General features: G+C 59.2%; 1 protein-coding gene across 8 annotated transcripts in view; it reads right to left on the bottom strand.

Annotated features, from left to right (window-relative positions):
* Positions 1-7407: 7407 nt before the first annotated feature.
* Positions 7408-20916, bottom strand: part of CROCC (ciliary rootlet coiled-coil, rootletin) — a 38253-nt gene continuing 24744 nt past the window's right edge. For 7 of the 8 annotated variants that reach the window (XM_032131483.1, XM_032131481.1, XM_032131482.1 and 4 more), the window contains exons 28-34: positions 18705-18856; positions 14988-15161; positions 14158-14319; positions 12725-12982; positions 11128-11244; positions 8841-8951; positions 7408-8024 (exon numbers count right to left, since the gene is read on the bottom strand). In XM_032131483.1, coding sequence (XP_031987374.1) covers positions 7974-8024; positions 8841-8951; positions 11128-11244; positions 12725-12982; positions 14158-14319; positions 14988-15161; positions 18705-18856 — 1025 coding nt within the window. In that variant the 3' untranslated portion in view covers positions 7408-7973. Of the gene's footprint in view, positions 8025-8840; positions 8952-11127; positions 11245-12724; positions 12983-13358; positions 13498-13703; positions 14320-14987; positions 15162-18704; positions 18857-20916 lie in introns of those variants that run through there. The other variant, XR_004244155.1, reaches the window with a different exon arrangement.

Below are 20916 nucleotides of genomic sequence, written 5' to 3'. Positions count from 1 at the left end.
GGGCAGCTCTCGGATACAGGGGCAGCTCTCGGATATAGGGGCAGCTCTCGGATATAGGGGCAGCTCTCGGATATAGGGGCGGCTCTCGGATACAGGGGCAGCTCTCGGATACAGGGGCAGCTCTCGGATACAGGGGCAGCTCTCGGATATAGGGGCAGCTCTCGGATACAGGGGCAGCTCTCGGATACAGGGGCAGGTCTCGGATATAGGGGGCAGCTCTCAGATATAGGGGCAGCTCTCGGATATAGGGGCAGCTCTCGGATACAGGGGCAGCTCTCGGATACAGGGGCAGCTCTCGGATATAGGGGCAGCTCTCAGATATAGGGGCAGCTCTCGGATATAGGGGCAGCTCTCGGATATAGGGGCAGCTCTCGGATACAGGGGCAGCTCTCGGATATAGGGGCAGCTCTCGGATACAGGGGCAGCTCTCGGATATAGGGGCAGCTCTCGGATATAGGGGCAGCTCTCGGATATAGGGGCGGCTCTCGGATATAGGGGCAGCTCTCGGATACAGGGGCAGCTCTCAGATATAGGGGCGGCTCTCGGATATAGGGGCAGCTCTCGGATATAGGGGCAGCTCTCAGATATAGGGGCGGCTCTCGGATATAGGGGCAGCTCTCGGATACAGGGGCAGCTCTCGGATACAGGGGCAGCTCTCGGATATAGGGGCAGCTCTCGGATACAGGGGCAGCTCTCGGATATAGGGGCAGCTCTCGGATATAGGGGCAGCTCTCGGATATAGGGGCGGCTCTCGGATATAGGGGCGGCTCTCGGATATAGGGGCAGCTCTCGGATACAGGGGCAGCTCTCGGATACAGGGGCAGCTCTCGGATATAGGGGCAGCTCTCGGATATAGGGGGCAGCTCTCGGATATAGGGGCAGCTCTCGGATACAGGGGCAGCTCTCGGATATAGGGGCGGCTCTCAGATATAGGGGCAGCTCTCGGATATAGGGGCAGCTCTCGGATACAGGGGCAGCTCTCGGATATAGGGGCAGCTCTCGGATACAGGGGCAGCTCTCGGATACAGGGGGAGCTCTCGGATATAGGGGCAGCTCTCGGATATAGGGGCAGCTCTCAGATATAGGGGCAGCTCTCGGATACAGGGGCAGGTCTCGGATACAGGGGCAGCTCTCAGATATAGGGGCAGCTCTCGGATATAGGGGCGGCTCTCAGATATAGGGGCGGCTCTCGGATACAGGGGCAGCTCTCGGATATAGGGGCGGCTCTCGGATACAGGGGCAGCTCTCGGATACAGGGGCAGCTCTCAGATATAGGGGGCAGCTCTCGGATATAGGGGCAGCTCTCGGATATAGGGGCAGCTCTCGGATATAGGGGCGGCTCTCGGATACAGGGGCAGCTCTCGGATATAGGGGCAGCTCTCAGATATAGGGGCAGCTCTCGGATATAGGGGCAGCTCTCGGATATAGGGGGCAGCTCTCAGATATAGGGGCAGCTCTCGGATATAGGGGGCAGCTCTCAGATATAGGGGCAGCTCTCGGATACAGGGGCAGCTCTCGGATATAGGGGCGGCTCTCGGATACAGGGGCAGCTCTCGGATACAGGGGCAGCTCTCGGATATAGGGGCAGCTCTCGGACATAGGGGCAGCTCTCGGATATAGGGGCAGCTCTCAGATATAGGGGCAGCTCTCGGATACAGGGGCAGCTCTCGGATATAGGGGCAGCTCTCGGATATAGGGGCAGCTCTCGGATACAGGGGCAGCTCTCGGATACAGGGGCAGCTCTCGGATATAGGGGCGGCTCTCAGATATAGGGGGCAGCTCTCGGATATAGGGGCAGCTCTCGGATATAGGGGGCAGCTCTCAGATATAGGGGCAGCTCTCGGATACAGGGGCAGCTCTCGGATATAGGGGCGGCTCTCGGATACAGGGGCAGCTCTCGGATACAGGGGCAGCTCTCGGATATAGGGGCAGCTCTCGGACATAGGGGCAGCTCTCGGATATAGGGGCAGCTCTCGGATACAGGGGCAGCTCTCGGATACAGGGGCAGCTCTCGGATATAGGGGCAGCTCTCGGATACAGGGGCAGCTCTCGGATACAGGGGCAGCTCTCGGATATAGGGGCAGCTCTCGGATACAGGGGCAGCTCTCGGATATAGGGGCAGCTCTCGGATATAGGGGCAGCTCTCGGATATAGGGGCAGCTCTCGGATATAGGGGCAGCTCTCGGATACAGGGGCAGCTCTCGGATACAGGGGCGGCTCTCGGATATAGGGGCAGCTCTCGGATACAGGGGCGGCTCTCGGATATAGGGGCAGCTCTCGGATACAGGGGCAGCTCTCGGATATAGGGGCAGCTCTCGGATATAGGGGGCAGCTCTCGGATATAGGGGCGGCTCTCGGATACAGGGGCAGCTCTCGGATATAGGGGCAGCTCTCGGATATAGGGGCAGCTCTCGGATATAGGGGCAGCTCTCGGATATAGGGGCGGCTCTCGGATATAGGGGCAGCTCTCGGATACAGGGGCAGGTCTCGGATACAGGGGCAGCTCTCGGATATAGGGGGCAGCTCTCGGATACAGGGGCAGCTCTCGGATACAGGGGCAGCTCTCGGATACAGGGGCAGCTCTCGGATACAGGGGCAGCTCTCGGATATAGGGGGCAGCTCTCGGATACAGGGGCAGCTCTCGGATACAGGGGCAGCTCTCGGATATAGGGGCGGCTCTCGGATACAGGGGCAGCTCTCGGATATAGGGGCAGCTCTCGGATATAGGGGCGGCTCTCAGATATAGGGGCAGCTCTCGGATACAGGGGCGGCTCTCGGATATAGGGGCGGCTCTCGGATACAGGGGCAGCTCTCGGATACAGGGGCAGCTCTCAGATATAGGGGCAGCTCTCGGATACAGGGGCAGCTCTCGGATACAGGGGCAGCTCTCGGATACAGGGGCAGCTCTCGGATATAGGGGCAGCTCTCGGATATAGGGGCAGCTCTCGGATACAGGGGCAGCTCTCGGATATAGGGGCAGCTCTCGGATACAGGGGCAGCTCTCGGATACAGGGGCAGCTCTCGGATATAGGGGCAGCTCTCGGATATAGGGGCGGCTCTCAGATATAGGGGCAGCTCTCGGATATAGGGGCAGCTCTCGGATACAGGGGCAGCTCTCGGATATAGGGGGCAGCTCTCGGATATAGGGGCAGCTCTCAGATATAGGGGCAGCTCTCGGATACAGGGGCAGCTCTCGGATACAGGGGCAGCTCTCAGATATAGGGGCAGCTCTCGGATACAGGGGCAGCTCTCGGATACAGGGGCAGCTCTCGGATACAGGGGCAGCTCTCGGATACAGGGGCAGCTCTCGGATACAGGGGCAGCTCTCGGATACAGGGGCGGCTCTCGGATATAGGGGCAGCTCTCGGATATAGGGGCAGCTCTCGGATATAGGGGCAGCTCTCATAGGGGCAGCTCTCGGATATAGGGGCAGCTCTCGGATATAGGGGCAGCTCTCGGATACAGGGGCAGGTCTCGGATATAGGGGCAGCTCTCAGATACAGGGGCAGCTCTCGGATATAGGGGGCAGCTCTCGGATATAGGGGCAGCTCTCGGATACAGGGGCAGCTCTCGGATATAGGGGCGGCTCTCGGATATAGGGGCGGCTCTCGGATATAGGGGCAGCTCTCAGATACAGGGGCGGCTCTCGGATATAGGGGCGGCTCTCGGATATAGGGGCAGCTCTCGGATACAGGGGCAGCTCTCGGATATAGGGGGCAGCTCTCGGATATAGGGGCAGCTCTCGGATACAGGGGCAGCTCTCGGATATAGGGGCAGCTCTCGGATACAGGGGCAGCTCTCGGACATAGGGGCAGCTCTCGGATATAGGGGCAGCTCTCGGATACAGGGGCAGGTCTCGGATATAGGGGGCAGCTCTCAGATATAGGGGCAGCTCTCGGATATAGGGGCAGCTCTCAGATATAGGGGCAGCTCTCGGATACAGGGGCAGCTCTCGGATATAGGGGCAGCTCTCGGATATAGGGGGCAGCTCTCAGATATAGGGGCAGCTCTCGGATACAGGGGCAGCTCTCGGATATAGGGGCAGCTCTCGGATACAGGGGCAGCTCTCAGATATAGGGGCAGCTCTCGGATATAGGGGCGGCTCTCGGATATAGGGGCAGCTCTCGGATATAGGGGCAGCTCTCGGATACAGGGGCAGCTCTCGGATATAGGGGCAGCTCTCGGATATAGGGGCAGGTCTCGGATACAGGGGCAGCTCTCAGATATAGGGGCGGCTCTCGGATACAGGGGCAGCTCTCGGATATAGGGGCAGCTCTCGGATATAGGGGCGGCTCTCGGATATAGGGGCAGCTCTCGGATACAGGGGCAGCTCTCAGATATAGGGGCAGCTCTCGGATACAGGGGCAGCTCTCGGATATAGGGGCAGCTCTCGGATACAGGGGCAGCTCTCGGATACAGGGGCAGGTCTCAGATATAGGGGGCAGCTCTCAGATATAGGGGCAGCTCTCGGATATAGGGGCAGCTCTCGGATACAGGGGCAGCTCTCAGATGTAGCATAGAGCTCTTGTGTGTGGTGTGTAGCTCTTATATAGGGTGTATGTCTTGCATATGGGATTTAGTTCTCGTGTATGGGGTGCTGCATTTTTATATAGGGTGCAGAGCTGGTCTGCAGGGTGCATCTCTTGTGTATAGGGTGCATCTCTCATCTGTAGGGTGCATCTCTTGTATACGGTGTGCAGCTCTCATCCATAGGGTGCAGCTCTCGGCTATAGGGTGCAGCTCTCATCCATAGGGTGCAGCTCTCGGCTATAGGGTGCAGCCCTTGCCTATAGGGTGTATCCCACATATAAAGTGCATCACTTGTACGCAGTGTGTGTTCCTCACGTACAGGGTGCAGCCCACGTGTGTAGGGGTACACACCCTGTATCTCCGGTATATAGGGTGCACCTCTCATCTACAGGATGTATCCCTTACACTGCCTGCATGTTGTCTACAGGGTGTACCTCTCGTCTATAGGGTGTATGTCTCATCTATAGGGTGTACCTCTTGTATACAGGGTGTGCCTCTCGCACATAGGGTGCAGCTCTCATTTATAGGGTGTATGTCTTGTATATAGGGTGTACCTCTCACCTATAGGGTGTCCCTCTCGTATATAGGGTGTACCTCTCACCTATAGGGTGTACCTCTCCTATATAGGGTGTACCTCTCACCTATAGGGTGTACATCTCGTCTATAGGGTGTACCTCTCACCTATAGGGTGTACCTCTCCTATATAGGGTGTACCTCTCCTATATAGGGTGTACCTCTCACCTATAGGGTGTACCTCTCCTATATAGGGTGTACCTCTCACCTATAGGGTGTCCCTCTCGTATATAGGGTGTACCTCTCCTATATAGGGTGTACCTCTCACCTATAGGGTGTACCTCTCACCTATAGGGTGTACCTCTCCTATATAGGGTGTATCTCTCACCTATAGGGTGTACATCTCGTCTATAGGGTGTACCTCTCGCCTATAGGGTGTATCTCTCGTCTATAGGGTGCGCCTCTCCTATATAGGGTGTATCTCTCGTATATAGGGTGTATCTCTCACCTATAGGGTGTACCTCTCACCTATAGGGTGTACCTCTCCTATATAGGGTGTATCTCTCGTATATAGGGTGTACCTCTCACCTATAGGGTTTACCTCTCCTATATAGGGTGTACCTCTCACCTATAGGGTGTACCTCTCCTATATAGGGTGTACCTCTCACCTATAGGGTGTATCTCTCGTATATAGGGTGTACCTCTCACCTATAGGGTGTATCTCTCGTATATAGGGTGTATCTCTCACCTATAGGGTGTACCTCTCCTATATAGGGTGTATCTCTCGTATATAGGGTGTACCTCTCACCTATAGGGTTTACCTCTCCTATATAGGGTGTACCTCTCACCTATAGGGTGTACCTCTCCTATATAGGGTGTACCTCTCACCTATAGGGTGTATCTCTCGCCTATAGGGTGTACCTCTCACCTATAGGGTGTATCTCTCGTATATAGGGTGTATCTCTCACCTATAGGGTGTACCTCTCCTATATAGGGTGTACCTCTCATCTATAGGGTGTATCTCTCGTATATAGGGTGTATCTCTCGCCTATAGGGTGTACCTCTCGCCTATAGGGTGTACCTCACACCTATAGGGTGTACCTCACACCTATAGGGTGTATCTCTCGCCTATAGGGTGTACCTCTCGCCTATAGGGTGTACCTCACACCTATAGGGTGTATCTCTCGCCTATAGGGTGTACCTCTCACCTATAGGGTGTACCTCACACCTATAGGGTGTACCTCTCACCTATAGGGTGTATCTCTCGCCTATAGGGTGTACCTCACACCTATAGGGTGTACCTCTCACCTATAGGGTGTATCTCTCGCCTATAGGGTGTACCTCTCGCCTATAGGGTGTACCTCACACCTATAGGGTGTATCTCTCTCCTATAGGGTGTATCTCTCGCCTATAGGGTGCGTCTCCCCCCCACAGCCTGTGCCCGCAGCCCGCATCGCCTGTCTGTGGGGTGTTTCCCCCGTCTATAGGGTGTCACTCACCTACAGCCTGTCCCCCTCGCCTGTAGGGTGCATCTCTGTGCTGGGTACTGCCCGTCTATAGGGTACCTCCCTCGTGTATGGGGTGTGCCCAACACTCACGACCCCTCGGTCATAGGCGTCTCTCATATATAGGGCACAGCCCTCATATGCAGGGAGCGGCTCATCTATAGGCTCTGTTTCCCATCTATAGGGTGTATTTCCCCTCTATAGGGTGATTTTCCCCTCTATAGGATGCATTTCTCATCTATAGGGTGCATTTCTCATCTATAGGGTACATTTCCCCTCTATAAGGTGAATTTCCCCTCTATAGGGTGAATTTCCTTCCTATATAGGGTAAATTTCCCCTCTATAGGGGGATTTTCCCCTCTACAAGGTGAATTTCCCTCCTATACAGGATGTATTTCCCCTCTACAAGGTGAATTTCCCATCTTTAAGGTGAATTTCTCATCTATAGGGGGCATTTCCCCTCTATAGGGTGATTTTCCCTCCTATATAGGGTGAATTTCCCCTCTATAACGTGAATTTCCCCTCTATAGGGTGAAGTTCCCTCCTATATAGGATGCATTTCACCTCTATAGGGTGAATTTCCCCTCTATAGGGTGAATTTCCCCCTGAAGCTCCTCTCTCATCTATAGGGTGCAGCTTTATGATCACCATTATTTGCTATTTGTTCTGATTTCTTATCCTTTGCCCTTCGTATTTAATGATGATTATTGTTGGTTATTAATTATTGTCTAGTTCTTATTAGTGATTCTTATTTTTCATTATTATTTAGGGACCTAATTCAACTCAGCCCCAATCTGGGCACTCCCAAAATTTTTGCCAACCCCCCCCCTCCCCCAAAAAATCCCTCCGAACTTCCAGCCTGGATTTATCCACGTTTATTCCCGCCGGGACTGACGGGGGCCGGAGCCACCCCCTCCCTTCCCGTGGTTTTCCCAACCTCGGAGCACCAGTGAAAACCCCCGATTCCCAAAGAATCCGTATAAAAATCCCGCTAGTTCCTAAAAAAATCCTCCAAAAACACAAATCCAGGGAGTTTTCTGTTAGAAAAAGGGGGGAAATGAGGATGTGGTGAGGGGAAGGCGGGAGGGGAAGGGATCGGTTGGGTCCTTAAAAAAGGGAATATTTCCCTATTCCATTAAAAACTACATCAGGACAATGGGAAAACCCTCCACAGGGTCCCAAATTGTATCAAAAATAGACAAATTTTGTTGTCTGGTGGGAAAAGTGCAGCTTTTTCCTGGAGAAATGGGAATGAGGAGGCAACAATCGCTGTGGGTTTGGAGCACAGGGAGAGGGATGGATCCCCCTCCTCCCTGGGCTGAGCCGTGCCGGGCTCTGCTCTGGATTTTGGGATGGGGTTGGATCCCCTCAGCCCTGAGCGGAGCTGCGCGAGCTCTGCGGACGGCCCGGAATTCCCGGAATTCCCTACGTTCCGGGGGGATGCCGCTGCAGCTCCTGCTCCTTGAGCAGCGCGATCTGGGGGACGGACGGAGGGAGGGAGGGGAGGTTGTGGGGCCGGGGGAAGGCACCGCGTCCTCCTGGCCGTGTCCCCGTGTCCCCTGGCCGTGTCCCCCTGGCCGTGTCCCCTATGGCCGTGCCCCCCTGGCCGTGCCCCCGTGTCCCCCCTGGCCATGCCCCGTGTCCCCCTGGCCGTGTCCCCGTGTCCCCTGGCCGTGTCCCCCTGGCCGTGTCCCCTATGGCCGTGTCCCCCTGGCCGTGCCCCCGTGTCCCCTGGGCCGTGTCCCCCTGGCCGTGTCCCCGTGTCCCCCTGGCTGTGCCCCCCTGGCCGTGCCCCCGTGTCCCCCCGGCCGTGCCCCCGTGTCCCCCCGGCCGTGCCCCCGTGTCCCCCTGGCCGTGCCCCCGTGTCCCCTATGGCCGTGTCCCCGTGTCTCCTATGGCCGTGCCCCCGTGCCCCCCTGGCCATGCCCCCGTGTCCCCTGGCCGTGTCCCCGTGTCCCCTATGACCGTGCCCCCCTGGCCGTGCCCCCCTGGCCATGCCCCCGTGTCCCCTATGGCCGTGTCCCCGTGTCCCCCGGCCATGCCCCCGTGTCCCCTGGCCGTGCCCCCGTGTCCCCTATGGCCGTGCCCCAGTGTCCCCTATGGCCGTGCCCCCGTGTCCCCTATGGCCGTGTCCCCCTGGCCGTGTCCCCCTGGCCGTGCCCCCGTGTCCCCTATGGCCGTGTCCCCCTGGCCGTGTCCCCCTGGCCGTGCCCCCGTGTCCCCTATGGCCGTGTCCCCCTGGCCGTGTCCCCCTGGCCATGCCCCCGTGTCCCCCCGGCCGTGCCCCCTCACCTGCTCCTCCAGGTCCCCGCGGCCGAGCCGGAGCCGCTCCAGCTCCCGCTGCAGCTCCGGAGGCGCCTCGGGGAGCGGCCGGGCCCGGAGCTCCAGCGCCGACACCTGCGCCTGGCGGGGAGGGGTGCCCGGCACCCCAAAGTGGGCACTGCCTGCGGCGGGCACCCCGAAACGGCCCCATCCCAGCACCAACAACCCCTTCCCAGCTGGAACGAGCCCGGCCCCATCCCAGCACCAACAACCCCTTCCCAGCTGGAACGAGCCCGGCCCCATCCCAGCACCAACAACCCCTTCCCAGCTGGAACGAGCCCGGCCCCATCCCAGCACCAACAACCCCTTCCCAGCTGGAACGAGCCCGGCCCCATCCCAGCACCAACAACCCCTGCCCAGCTGGAACGAGCCCGGCCCCATCCCAGCACCAACAACCCCTTCCCAGCTGGAACGAGCCCGGCCCCATCCCAGCACCAACAACCCCTTCCCAGCTGGAACGAGCCCGGCCCCATCCCAGCACCAACAACCCCTTCCCAGCTGGAACGAGCCCGGCCCCATCCCAGCACCAACAACCCCTTCCCAGCTGGAACGAGCCCGGCCCCATCCCAGTACTAGCACTGGGATCATTCCTGTTGGAACGAGCCCGGCCCCATCCCAGTACCAGCACTGGGATCATTCCCATGGGAACGAGCCCGGCCCATCCCAGTACCAGCACTGGGATCATTCCCGTTGGAACGAGCCCGGCCCCATCCCAGTACCAGCACTGGGATCATTCCCGTTGGAACGAGCCCGGCCCCATCCCAGTACCAGCACTGGGATCATTCCCGTTGGAACGAGCCCGGCCCCATCCCAGTACCAGCACTGGGATCATTCCCATGGGAACGAGCCCGGCCCGTCCCAGTACCAGCACTGGGATCATTCCCGTTGGAACGAGCCCGGCCCCATCCCAGTACCAGCACTGGGATCATTCCCGTTGGAACGAGCCCGGCCCCATCCCAGTACCAGCACTGGGATCATTCCCGTTGGAACGAGCCCGGCCCCATCCCAGTACCAGCACTGGGATCATTCCCGTTGGAACGAGCCCGGCCCCATCCCAGTACCAGCACTGGGATCATTCCCGTTGGAACGAGCCCGGCCCCATCCCAGTACCAGCACTGGGATCATTTCCGTTGGAACGAGCCCGGCCCCATCCCAGTACCAGCACTGGGATCATTCCCATGGGAACGAGCCCGGCCCCATCCCAGTACCAGCACTGGGATCATTCCCGTTGGAACGAGCCCGGCCCCATCCCAGTACCAGCACTGGGATCATTCCCGTTGGAACGAGCCCGGCCCCATCCCAGTACCAGCACTGGGATCATTCCCGTTGGAACGAGCCCGGCCCCATCCCAGCAGCAGCACTGGGATCATTCCCGTTGGAACGAGCCCGGCCCCATCCCAGCAGCAGCACCAGCTCGTTCCCATCAGGATGAGCCCCCGAAGGAGCAGCCCAGGCCCAGGGATCACAATCAGGTCCCAAAGGAGCAGCTCCCAGCCCAGGGATCGGGATCAGCTCCCATCCCAGAGATCAGGATCAGCTCCCAGCCCATGGATCAGGATCAGCTCCCAGCCCAGGGATCGGGATCAGCTCCCAGCCCAGGGATCACAATCAGCTCCCATCCCATGGATCAGGATCAGCTCCCAGCCCATGGATCAGGATCAGCTCCCAGCCCAGGGATCGGGATCAGCTCCCAGCCCAGGGATCGGGATCAGCTCCCATCCCATGGATCAGGATCAGCTCCCAGCCCATGGATCAGGATCAGCTCCCGGCGCAGGGATCGGGATCAGCTCCCAGCCCGTAGATCGGGCTCAGCTCCCGGCGCAGGGATCGGGATCAGCTCCCGGTGCAGGGATCGGGATCAGCTCCCAGCCCAGGGATCGGGATCAGCTCCCGGTGCAGGGATCGGGATCAGCTCCCAGCCCATGGATCGGGATCAGCTCCCAGCCCATGGATCGGGATCAGCTCCCGGCGCAGGGATCGGGCTCAGCTCCCAGCCCAGGGATCAGGATCAGCTCCCAGCCCAGGGATCGGGATCAGCTCCCAGCCCATGGATCGGGATCAGCTCCCAGCCCAGGGATCGGGATCAGCTCCCAGCCCATGGATCGGGATCAGCTCCCAGCCCAGGGATCGGGATCAGCTCCCGGCGCAGGGATCGGGATCAGCTCCCAGCCCATGGATCGGGATCAGCTCCCAGCCCAGGGATCGGGATCAGCTCCCAGCCCAGGGATCGGGATCAGCTCCCGGCGCAGGCACCCACCCGCAGCACCTGGATTCGCTTCCGAGCCTCCTGCAGCTGCTGCTCGGCCGAGCCCGCCGGGAGCTGCGGGAGCCCGGCCCGGCCGGGAGATTCCTGCTGCTGCTGCTGCTGCGGGCCCTGAGAGAGACGGGGGCGGTTCGTACAGAGAGATGCAGGTATAAATACAGAAATATTCATCTATTTGTTTGTTACGGGTGTTCTTACATCCATTACACCTATTTCAATACCTATTCTTAAAATACGTATACACACATATCGATTTTGCTCATATATACACATAAAAATATCTAAAAGACATTTTAATAGATTCAATATATTAATTTTAATAAATATTATTATTACATAATATTATTATTAATATATAATTATAAATATAAATAATAATATTATTTTAAATAGCCTATGTGTATAATAAATATATACATCCAGAATGCGTTAAATATCTGCATATTTAATATATGTTCGTAATAAAATATATCTCTATTATATAGTTAAACCATTAAAAATGAATAAAATACAAAATTGTATCTATATAATATTTATATTTCTATAATTCATAACAATAATCTATTATTTGATGTGTAATATTGATATGATATAATTGTATTTAATATAATTATATTTTATATATATGTAAAATACTTATATGTTTTATATTAATAGAATATATATTATATTACATTATATTATACACATTCCATTGTATATATTCTATTATATTTTATATATAATAATTACACATAATTATTCTATGATATTTTATAAATATCATGTTACATATAACATTTCTGTGCTGTATAAATGCATACTGTATGTATTCTATAAATATATATGCATTTTTATTTTAAATATTTCTATATTTAATATTAATATAGATCTATTTTATTATAAACATATGCTAATTAACATGTTATAGATCTTGTATATACTTATTATAAATAGTACTTAATATGCTATAAATATATAAATATACTTAATATAAATTAGGCTATTTAAAATAAAAATAAATAAAGATATTGAATATATAAAAGTATATTTTAGATATTTTTATGTGTAGATACAGGCAAAATAAATATTTACGTGTGTACTTTTAAAAATAGGCATTAAAGTATGTGTAGCAGATATAAAAACATGGAATATATAAATATATATTAAAGTATGTATAATAGAGATAAAAATATGTGAAGCCAGAAGTATACACATAAGATATAAAAAATATATCTAGATATAATATATTATCTATAATATATTATATATTAAATATATAATATATAAAATCCGAAAATACAGAATAATACAGAAATAGAGTAAAATTTGTAAATATGTGTAAAATGGGAAATAGATACATAAATGCAGAAATTATTCTGTAAAATAGATAAAAATACAGATAAAGCCCCAAATATACCAGAGTAAAAAAGGTGTATTTTAAAATACCTACACCAGATAATAGATCTGTTATCTAATGCAGTACCAGATAATTAGATATGATAATACAGACATTAGATAATCATTAGATAATTATTTATGGGGGATCCACAGGGTCCTGTCTGGGGTCAAAGGTCAGGGAATTTGGGGTGCACCCCCCCCCCCCGCTCACCTCCTGCTGCCGGTCCTGGGGTTCCCTGTTGGGCGGCATTCCCAGCTCCCGCAGCATTCCCTGCTCCTGCGGCATTCCCTGCTCCTGCGCCTTCCCCGGCTCCCGGAGCATTCCCGATTCCCGGAGCATTCCCGGCTCCCGCAGCATTCCCGATTCCCGCAGCATTCCCAGCTCCCGCTGCTCCCGCAGCTGCTCCCGCAGCATTCCCTTCTCCCGCCGCGCCTCCGCCAGCGCCCGCCGCGCCTCCTCCAGCCCCTCCTGCGACACCGGGGGACACCGGGACAGCCCCGGGACACCCTGGGACACCCCGGAACACCGGGACAGCCCCGGGACACCCCGGGACACCGGGACAGCCCCGGGACACCCTGGGACACCCCGGGACACCGGGACAGCCCCGGGACACCCCCGGGACACCCTCGGGACACCCCCGGGACACCCTGGAGCACCCCGGGACACCCCGGGACACCCTGGGACACCCTCGGGACACCCTGGGACATCCTGGGACACCCCCGGGACACCCCCGGGACACCCTGGAACACCCTCGGGACACCCTGGGACACCCCGGAACACCGGGACAGCCCCGGGACACCCCCGGGACACCCTCGGGACACCCTCGGGACACCCTGGGACACCCCGGAACACCGGGACAGCCCCGGGACACCCCCGGGACACCCTCGGGACACCCCCGGGACACCCTGGGACACCCTGGGACACCCCGGAACACCGGGACAGCCCCGGGACACCCCGGGACACCGGGACACCCTCGGGACACCCTCGGGACACCCCCGGGACACCCTGGGACACCCCGGAACACCGGGACAGCCTCGGGACACCCCCGGGAGACCCTGGAACACCCCGGGACACCCTGGGACACCCTCGGAACACCCCGGGACACCCTGGGACATCCTGGGACACCCCCGGGACAGCCCCGGGACAGCCCCGGGACACCCTGGAACACCCTGGGACACCCTCGGGACACCGGGGACACCCTGGGACACCCCCGGGACACCCCGGGACACCCTCGGGACACCCTCGGGACACCCTGGAACACCCTCGGGACACCCCGGGACAGCCCCGGGACACCCTCGGGCAGGGGGCTCAGAGGGACTGGGAATGGGCTCAGGAAAAACTGGGAGGGGGTTAAGAGGGGCTGGGGGAGCTGGGAAAGGGTCCAGGGGGAAGTGGGAGGGGTTTCAGTGGGAACTGGGAAGGACTGGGATTGGTTCAGGATGAATGGGGGCACTGGGAGGGGTTCAGAGGGAACTGGGGGAAGTGGGAAAGGGTTCCAGGGGGGAAGTGGGAGGAGGTTGGGGGGGAACTGGGGGGACTGGGAAAGGGGTTCAGGGAGAATGAGGGGACCGGGAAGGGGTTCAGGGGAACGGGGAGGGGGTTCGGGAGGAACTGGGGGCACCGGGAGGGGGTTCCGATCGCACCTGGAGCAGCCGCCGGTCCGTCTCGCCGGCGGCCAGGGCGTTCTGGAGCTGCAGGAGCCGCTCGTGGAGCCGGGAGCCCTCGGGCACGGCCGCAGCGTCCCCCCGGGAGCCGCTGTCCGGCAGCACCGGGAGCGGCCCGGAGCCGGGCTCGGCCTGAGCCAGCTGCGCCCGGGAACGGAGGCGGAGAGTGGGGGAACTGGGGGGACTGGGGGGACTGGGAGGGGGCTCGGGGGGAAATGGGGGGTCTGGGAAGGGGTTCAGGGGAACTGGGGGAAGTGGGAGGGGGTTTAGGGGGAACTGAGAAGGGGTTCGGGGGGAACTGTGGGGCTGGGAAAGGGCTCAGGGGGAACGGGAGGAGGTGCAGGGGAAAACAGAGGAACTGGGAGGGGATTCAGGGGGGACTGGGGGACTTGGAAGGGGTTTGGGGGAACTGGGGGAGCTGAGAGAGGGTTAAAGGGGAACTGGGAGGGGATTCAGGGAGAACTGGGCGACTGAGAGGGGTTTTGGGGGAACTGGGGACAACTGGAATGGGGTCCAGGGGGAACTGGGGGGACTGGGAGTGGGTTTAGGGCAAACTGGGAAGGCGTTTGGGAGGAACTGTGGGAACCATGAGGTGATTCAGGGGTAACTGGGAGGGGATTCAGGGAGAACTGGGAGTGGGTTCGGAGGAACTGTGGAGACTTTGGGAACTGGGAGCGGGTTCAGTGGGAACTGGGAGGGGGCTGAGGGGGACCTGTGGGACTGGGAAGTGTTTCAGGAGGCACTGGGAGGGGGCGGAGGGGGAACTGTGGGACGGGATTTCCCAGAATGTGCCGGGATCGGTGCCGTACCTGTGTCCGCAGCAGCTCCGCTCGCTCCCGCGCCTCCGCGTCCCGCTCCGCCAGAGCGCGCCGGGCGCGGCCCAGCTCCCCCTCCAGCGCCCGCCGCTGCAGCTCCAGCCGGGAGCTCCGGCTCTCGCACAGCTCCAGCCTCTGCCGGGCCTCCTCCAGCTCGCCCAGCTTCTCCTGGAGCCGCCAGGACGCGGCATTGGAGCCGGGATGTGCCGGGCGCGCAGCCGTGCCCGCAGGGACTGCCCGGCATTCCCACCCGGGCTGGCCCGCATTCCCACCCGGGCTGGCCCGCATTCCCACCCGGGCTGGCCCGCATTCCCACCCGGGCTGCCCCGCATTCCCACGTGGACTGGCCCGCATTCCCACCCGGACTGGCCCGCATTCCCACGTGGACTGGCCCGCATTCCCACCCGGGCTGCCCCGCATTCCCCACCCGGGCTGGCCCGCATTCCCACGTGGACTGGCCCGCATTCCCACCCGGGCTGGCCCGCATTCCCACGTGGACTGGCCCGCATTCCCCACCCGGGCTGCCCCGCATTCCCCACCCGGGCTGCCCCGCATTCCCACCCGGGCTGGCCCGCATTCCCACGTGGACTGGCCCGCATTCCCACGTGGACTGGCCCGCATTCCCACCCGGACTGGCCCGCATTCCCACGTGGACTGGCCCGCATTCCCGCCTGTGCAGCCCGGCGTTCCCACCTGGGCTGCCCCACATTCCCACCTGGGGTACCCATCACTCCCACCTTGACTACCCAGCATTCCCAAATGGGTTGTCCAGCATTCCCACTTGGGACACCCAGCGTTCCCACCTGGACTGTCCCACATTCCTGCCTGTGCTGCCCGGCGTTCCCACATGGGATACCCATTATTCCCGCCTGGACTGCCCAACATTCCCGCTTGGAATACCCATCATCCCCCCCACCTGGACTGCCTCCATCATTCCTACCCGGGATATCCATCGTTCCCACCCGGGATATCCATCATTCCCACCCGGGGTATCCATCATTCCTACCCGGGATACCCATCCTTCCCGCCCGGGATACCCACCCTTCCCGCCCGGGATATCCATCCTTCCCACCCGGGATATCCATCCTTCCCGCCCGGGATACCCACCCTTCCCGCCCGGGATATCCATCCTTCCCGCCCGGGATATCCATCCTTCCCACCCGGGATACCCATCCTTCCCGCCCGGGATACCCATCCTTCCCAGCCGGGATATCCGTCCTTCCCAGCCGGGATATCCATCCTTCCCGCCCGGGATACCCATCCTTCCCGCCCGGGATACCCATCCTTCCCGCCCGGGATACCCATCCTTCCCGCCCGGGATATCCATCCTTCCCGCCCGGGATACCCATCCTTCCCAGCCGGGATATCCGTCCTTCCCAGCCGGGATACCCATCCTTCCCGCCCGGGATACCCATCCTTCCCGCCCGGGATACCCATCCTTCCCGCCCGGGATATCCATCCTTCCCGCCCGGGATACCCATCCTTCCCAGCCGGGATACCCATCCTTCCCGCCCGGGATATCCATCCTTCCCGCCCGGGATACCCATCCTTCCCGCCCGGGATACCCATCCTTCCCAGCCGGGATATCCATCCTTCCCGCCCGGGATACCCATCCTTCCCGCCCGGGATACCCATCCTTCCCAGCCGGGATATCCGTCCTTCCCGCCCGGGATACCCATCCTTCCCGCCCGGGATACCCACCCTTCCCGCCCGGGATATCCATCCTTCCCGCCCGGGATATCTATCCTTCCCGCCCGGGATATCCATCCTTCCCAGCCGGGATATCCATCCTTCCCGCCCGGGATACCCATCCTTCCCACCCGGGATACCCATCCTTCCCGCCTGGGATACCCACCCTTCCCGCCCGGGATATCCATCCTTCCCGCCCGGGATATCCATCCTTCCCGCCCGGGATATCTATCCTTCCCGCCCGGGATATCCATCCTTCCCGCCCGGGATACCCACCCTTCCCGCCCGGGATACCCATCCTTCCCGCCCGGGATACCCATCCTTCCCACCCGGGATATCCATCCTTCCCGCCCGGGATATCCATCCTTCCCAGCCGGGATATCCGTCCTTCCCAGCCGGGATACCCATCCTTCCCAGCCGGGATATCCGTCCTTCCCAGCCGGGATATCCATCCTTCCCGCCCGGGATACCCATCCTTCCCAGCCGGGATATCCGTCCTTCCCAGCCGGGATATCCATCCTTCCCGCCCGGGATACCCATCCTTCCCGCCCGGGATACCCATCCTTCCCGCCCGGGATACCCATCATTCCCAGCCGGGATACCCATCCTTCCCGCCTGGGATATCCATCTTTCCCACCCGGGATATCCATCCTTCCCGCCTGGGATACCCATCCTTCCCGCCCGGGATACCCATCCTTCCCGCCTGGGATACCCATCCTTCCCGCCTGGGATATCCATCCTTCCCGCCCGGGATACCCATCCTTCCCGCCCGGGATATCCATCCTTCCCAGCCGGGATATCCATCCTTCCCACCTGGGCTACCCATCCTTCCCAGCCGGGATATCCATCCTTCCCGCCTGGGATATCCATCCTTCCCACCCGGGATATCCATCCTTCCCACCTGGGATATCCATCCTTCCCGCCTGGGATACCCATCCTTCCCGCCTGGGATATCCATCCTTCCCGCCCGGGATATCCATCCTTCCCAGCCGGGATATCCATCCTTCCCAGCCGGGATACCCATCCTTCCCGCCCGGGCTACCCATCCTTCCCGCCCGGGATATCCATCCTTCCCAGCCGGGATACCCATCCTTCCCACCCGGGATATCCATCCTTCCCGCCCGGGATATCCATCCTTCCCACCCGGGATACCCATCCTTCCCGCCTGGGATATCCATCCTTCCCGCCCGGGATACCCATCCTTCCCGCCCGGGATATCCATCCTTCCCAGCCGGGATACCCATCCTTCCCGCCCGGGATACCCATCCTTCCCGCCTGGGATATCCATCCTTCCCGCCTGGGCTACCCATCCTTCCCGCCCGGGATATCCATCCTTCCCGCCTGAGATATCCATCCTTCCCGCCCGGGATACCCATCCTTCCCGCCTGGGATACCCATCCTTCCCGCCTGGGCTACCCATCCTTCCCGCCCGGGATATCCATCCTTCCCGCCTGGGATATCCATCCTTCCCGCCCGGGATACCCATCCTTCCCGCCCGGGATATCCATCCTTCCCGCCTGAGATATCCATCCTTCCCGCCCGGGATACCCATCCTTCCCGCCTGGGATACCCATCCTTCCCGCCCGGGATACCCATCCTTCCCGCCCGGGATATCCATCCTTCCCAGCCGGGATACCCATCCTTCCCGCCCGGGATACCCATCCTTCCCGCCTGGGATATCCATCCTTCCCGCCTGGGCTACCCATCCTTCCCGCCCGGGATATCCATCCTTCCCGCCTGAGATATCCATCCTTCCCGCCCGGGATACCCATCCTTCCCGCCTGGGATACCCATCCTTCCCGCCTGGGCTACCCATCCTTCCCGCCCGGGATATCCATCCTTCCCGCCTGGGATATCCATCCTTCCCGCCCGGGATACCCATCCTTCCCGCCTGGGATATCCATCCTTCCCGCCCGGGATACCCATCCTTCCCGCCTGGGATATCCATCCTTCCCGCCTGGGCTACCCATCCTTCCCGCCCGGCCTGTCCCGCATTCCCACCTGGACTCCGCACATTCCCACCTGCGCCGCGCGCCGCTCCCGCTCGGCAGAGCGCAGGCTCCGCTCCAGGCCCGCCAGCCTGTCCCGCAGCTCGCGGCATTCCCGCTGGGAATGGCGCAGGGTCTCCTCCCGCAGCAGCAGCGCGGCCCGGGAGCCGCTCAGCTCTCGGCGCCCTGTGCGGCCACAGCGGGGCCCGCGGTCAGCGCGGCGGGGACCGGGCCCTGCCCGCGTTACCGGGACACCGGGGCTTGGGGGGAAAGAGGGGACACCGGGGCTTTGGGGTAAAGAGGGGGCACCGGGGATTTGGGGGGAAAGAGGGGACACCGGGGATTTGGGGGGAAAGAGGGGACACCGGGGATTTGGGGGGAAAGAGGGGACACCGGGGATTTGGGGTAAAGAGGGGACACCGGGGATTTGGGCGAAAGAGGGGACACCGGGGATTTGGGAGGAAAGAGGGGACACCGGGGATTTGGGGGGTAAAGAGGGGACACCGGGGATTTGGGGGAAAGAGGGGACACCGGGGATTTGGGGTAAAGAGGGGACACCGGGGCTTGGGGGGAAAAAGGGGACACCGGGGATTTGGGGGTAAAGAGGGGGCACCGGGGATTTGGGGTAAAGAGGGGACACCGGGGATTTGGGGTAAAGAGGGGACACCGGGGCTTGGGGGGAAAAAGGGGACACCGGGGATTTGGGGGTAAAGAGGGGGCACCGGGGATTTGGGGTAAAGAGGGGACACCGGGGATTTGGGGGTAAAGAGGGGGCACCGGGGATTTGGGGTAAAGAGGGGACACCGGGGATTTGGGGGAAAGAGGGGACACCGGGGATTTGGGGGGAAAGAGGGGACACCGGGGATTTGGGGGGTAAAGAGGGGACACCGGGGATTTGGGGGGTAAAGAGGGGACACCGGGGATTTGGGGGAAAGAGGGGACACCGGGGGTTTTGGGGTTAAAGAGGGGACACCGGGGCTTGGGGGGAAAGAGGGGACACCGGGGATTTGGGGTAAAGAGGGGACACCGGGGCTTGGGGGGAGAGAGGGGGCACCGGGGATTTGGGGGGTAAAGAGGGGACACCGGGGATTTGGGGTAAAGAGGGGGCACCGGGGATTTGGGGGGAAAGGGGACACCGGGGATTTGGGGGGTAAAGAGGGGGCACCGGGGATTTGGGGGGAAAGAGGGGACACCGGGGATTTGGGGGGAAAGGGGACACCGGGGATTTGGGGGGTAAAGAGGGGGCACCGGGGATTTGGGGGGGAAAGAGGGGACACCGGGGATTTGGGGGGAAAGAGGGGGCACCGGGGATTTGGGGGGAAAGAGGGGGCACCGGGGCTTTGGGGTAAAGAGGGGGCACCGGGGATTTGGGGGGAAAGGGGACACCGGGGATTTGGGGGGAAAGAGGGGACACCAGGGATTTGGGGGGAAAGAGGGGACACCGGGGATTTGGGGGGTAAAGAGGGGGCACCGGGGCTTGGGGGGAAAGAGGGGACACCGGGGCTTGGGGGGAAAGAGGGGGCACCGGGGATTTGGGGGGTAAAGAGGGGACACCGGGGATTTGGGGGGAAAAGAGGGGGCACCGGGGATTTGGGGGGTAAAGAGGGGGCACCGGGGATTTGGGGTAAAGAGGGGGCACCGGGGATTTGGGGGGTAAAGAGGGGGCACCGGGGATTTGGGGTAAAGAGGGGGCACCGGGGATTTGGGAGGAAAGAGGGGACACCGGGGATTTGGGGGGATAGGGGACACCGGGGATTTGGGGGTAAAGAGGGGGCACCGGGGATTTGGGGGAAAGAGGGGACACCGGGGATTTGGGGGGAAAAAGGGGGGTTACTGGGGTTTGTGGGGGTGCAGAGGGGGTTACTGGGGTTTACTGGGGTTTCTGGGGGATGCAGCAGGGGTTCATTGGGGTTTATGGGAGTTGCAGAGAGGTTTACAGGGGATGTTGGGGGGTTACTGGGGTTTAGAGGGCTTTACTGGGGTTTTAGGGGGGTTACTGGGGTTTTAGGGGGGTTACTGGGGTTTTAGGGGGTTTTGGGGGGGTTACTGGGATTTATGGGGGTTTACTGGGGTTTTAGGAGGGTTACTGGGATTTATGGGGATTTACTGGGATTTATGAGGGTTTACTGGGGTTTTATGGGGTTTACTGGGGTTTTAGGGGGGTTTACGGGGGGTTACTGGGATTTATGGGGATTTACTGGGGTTTAGGGGGGTTAACTGGGGTTTAAAGGGATTCAGCAGGAGTT

The sequence above is a fragment of the Corvus moneduloides genome, chromosome 22 (assembly GCF_009650955.1).
Source record: "Corvus moneduloides isolate bCorMon1 chromosome 22, bCorMon1.pri, whole genome shotgun sequence".
Taxonomy (NCBI): domain Eukaryota; kingdom Metazoa; phylum Chordata; class Aves; order Passeriformes; family Corvidae; genus Corvus; species Corvus moneduloides.
This window is presented reverse-complemented; position numbering and strand designations above follow the sequence as displayed.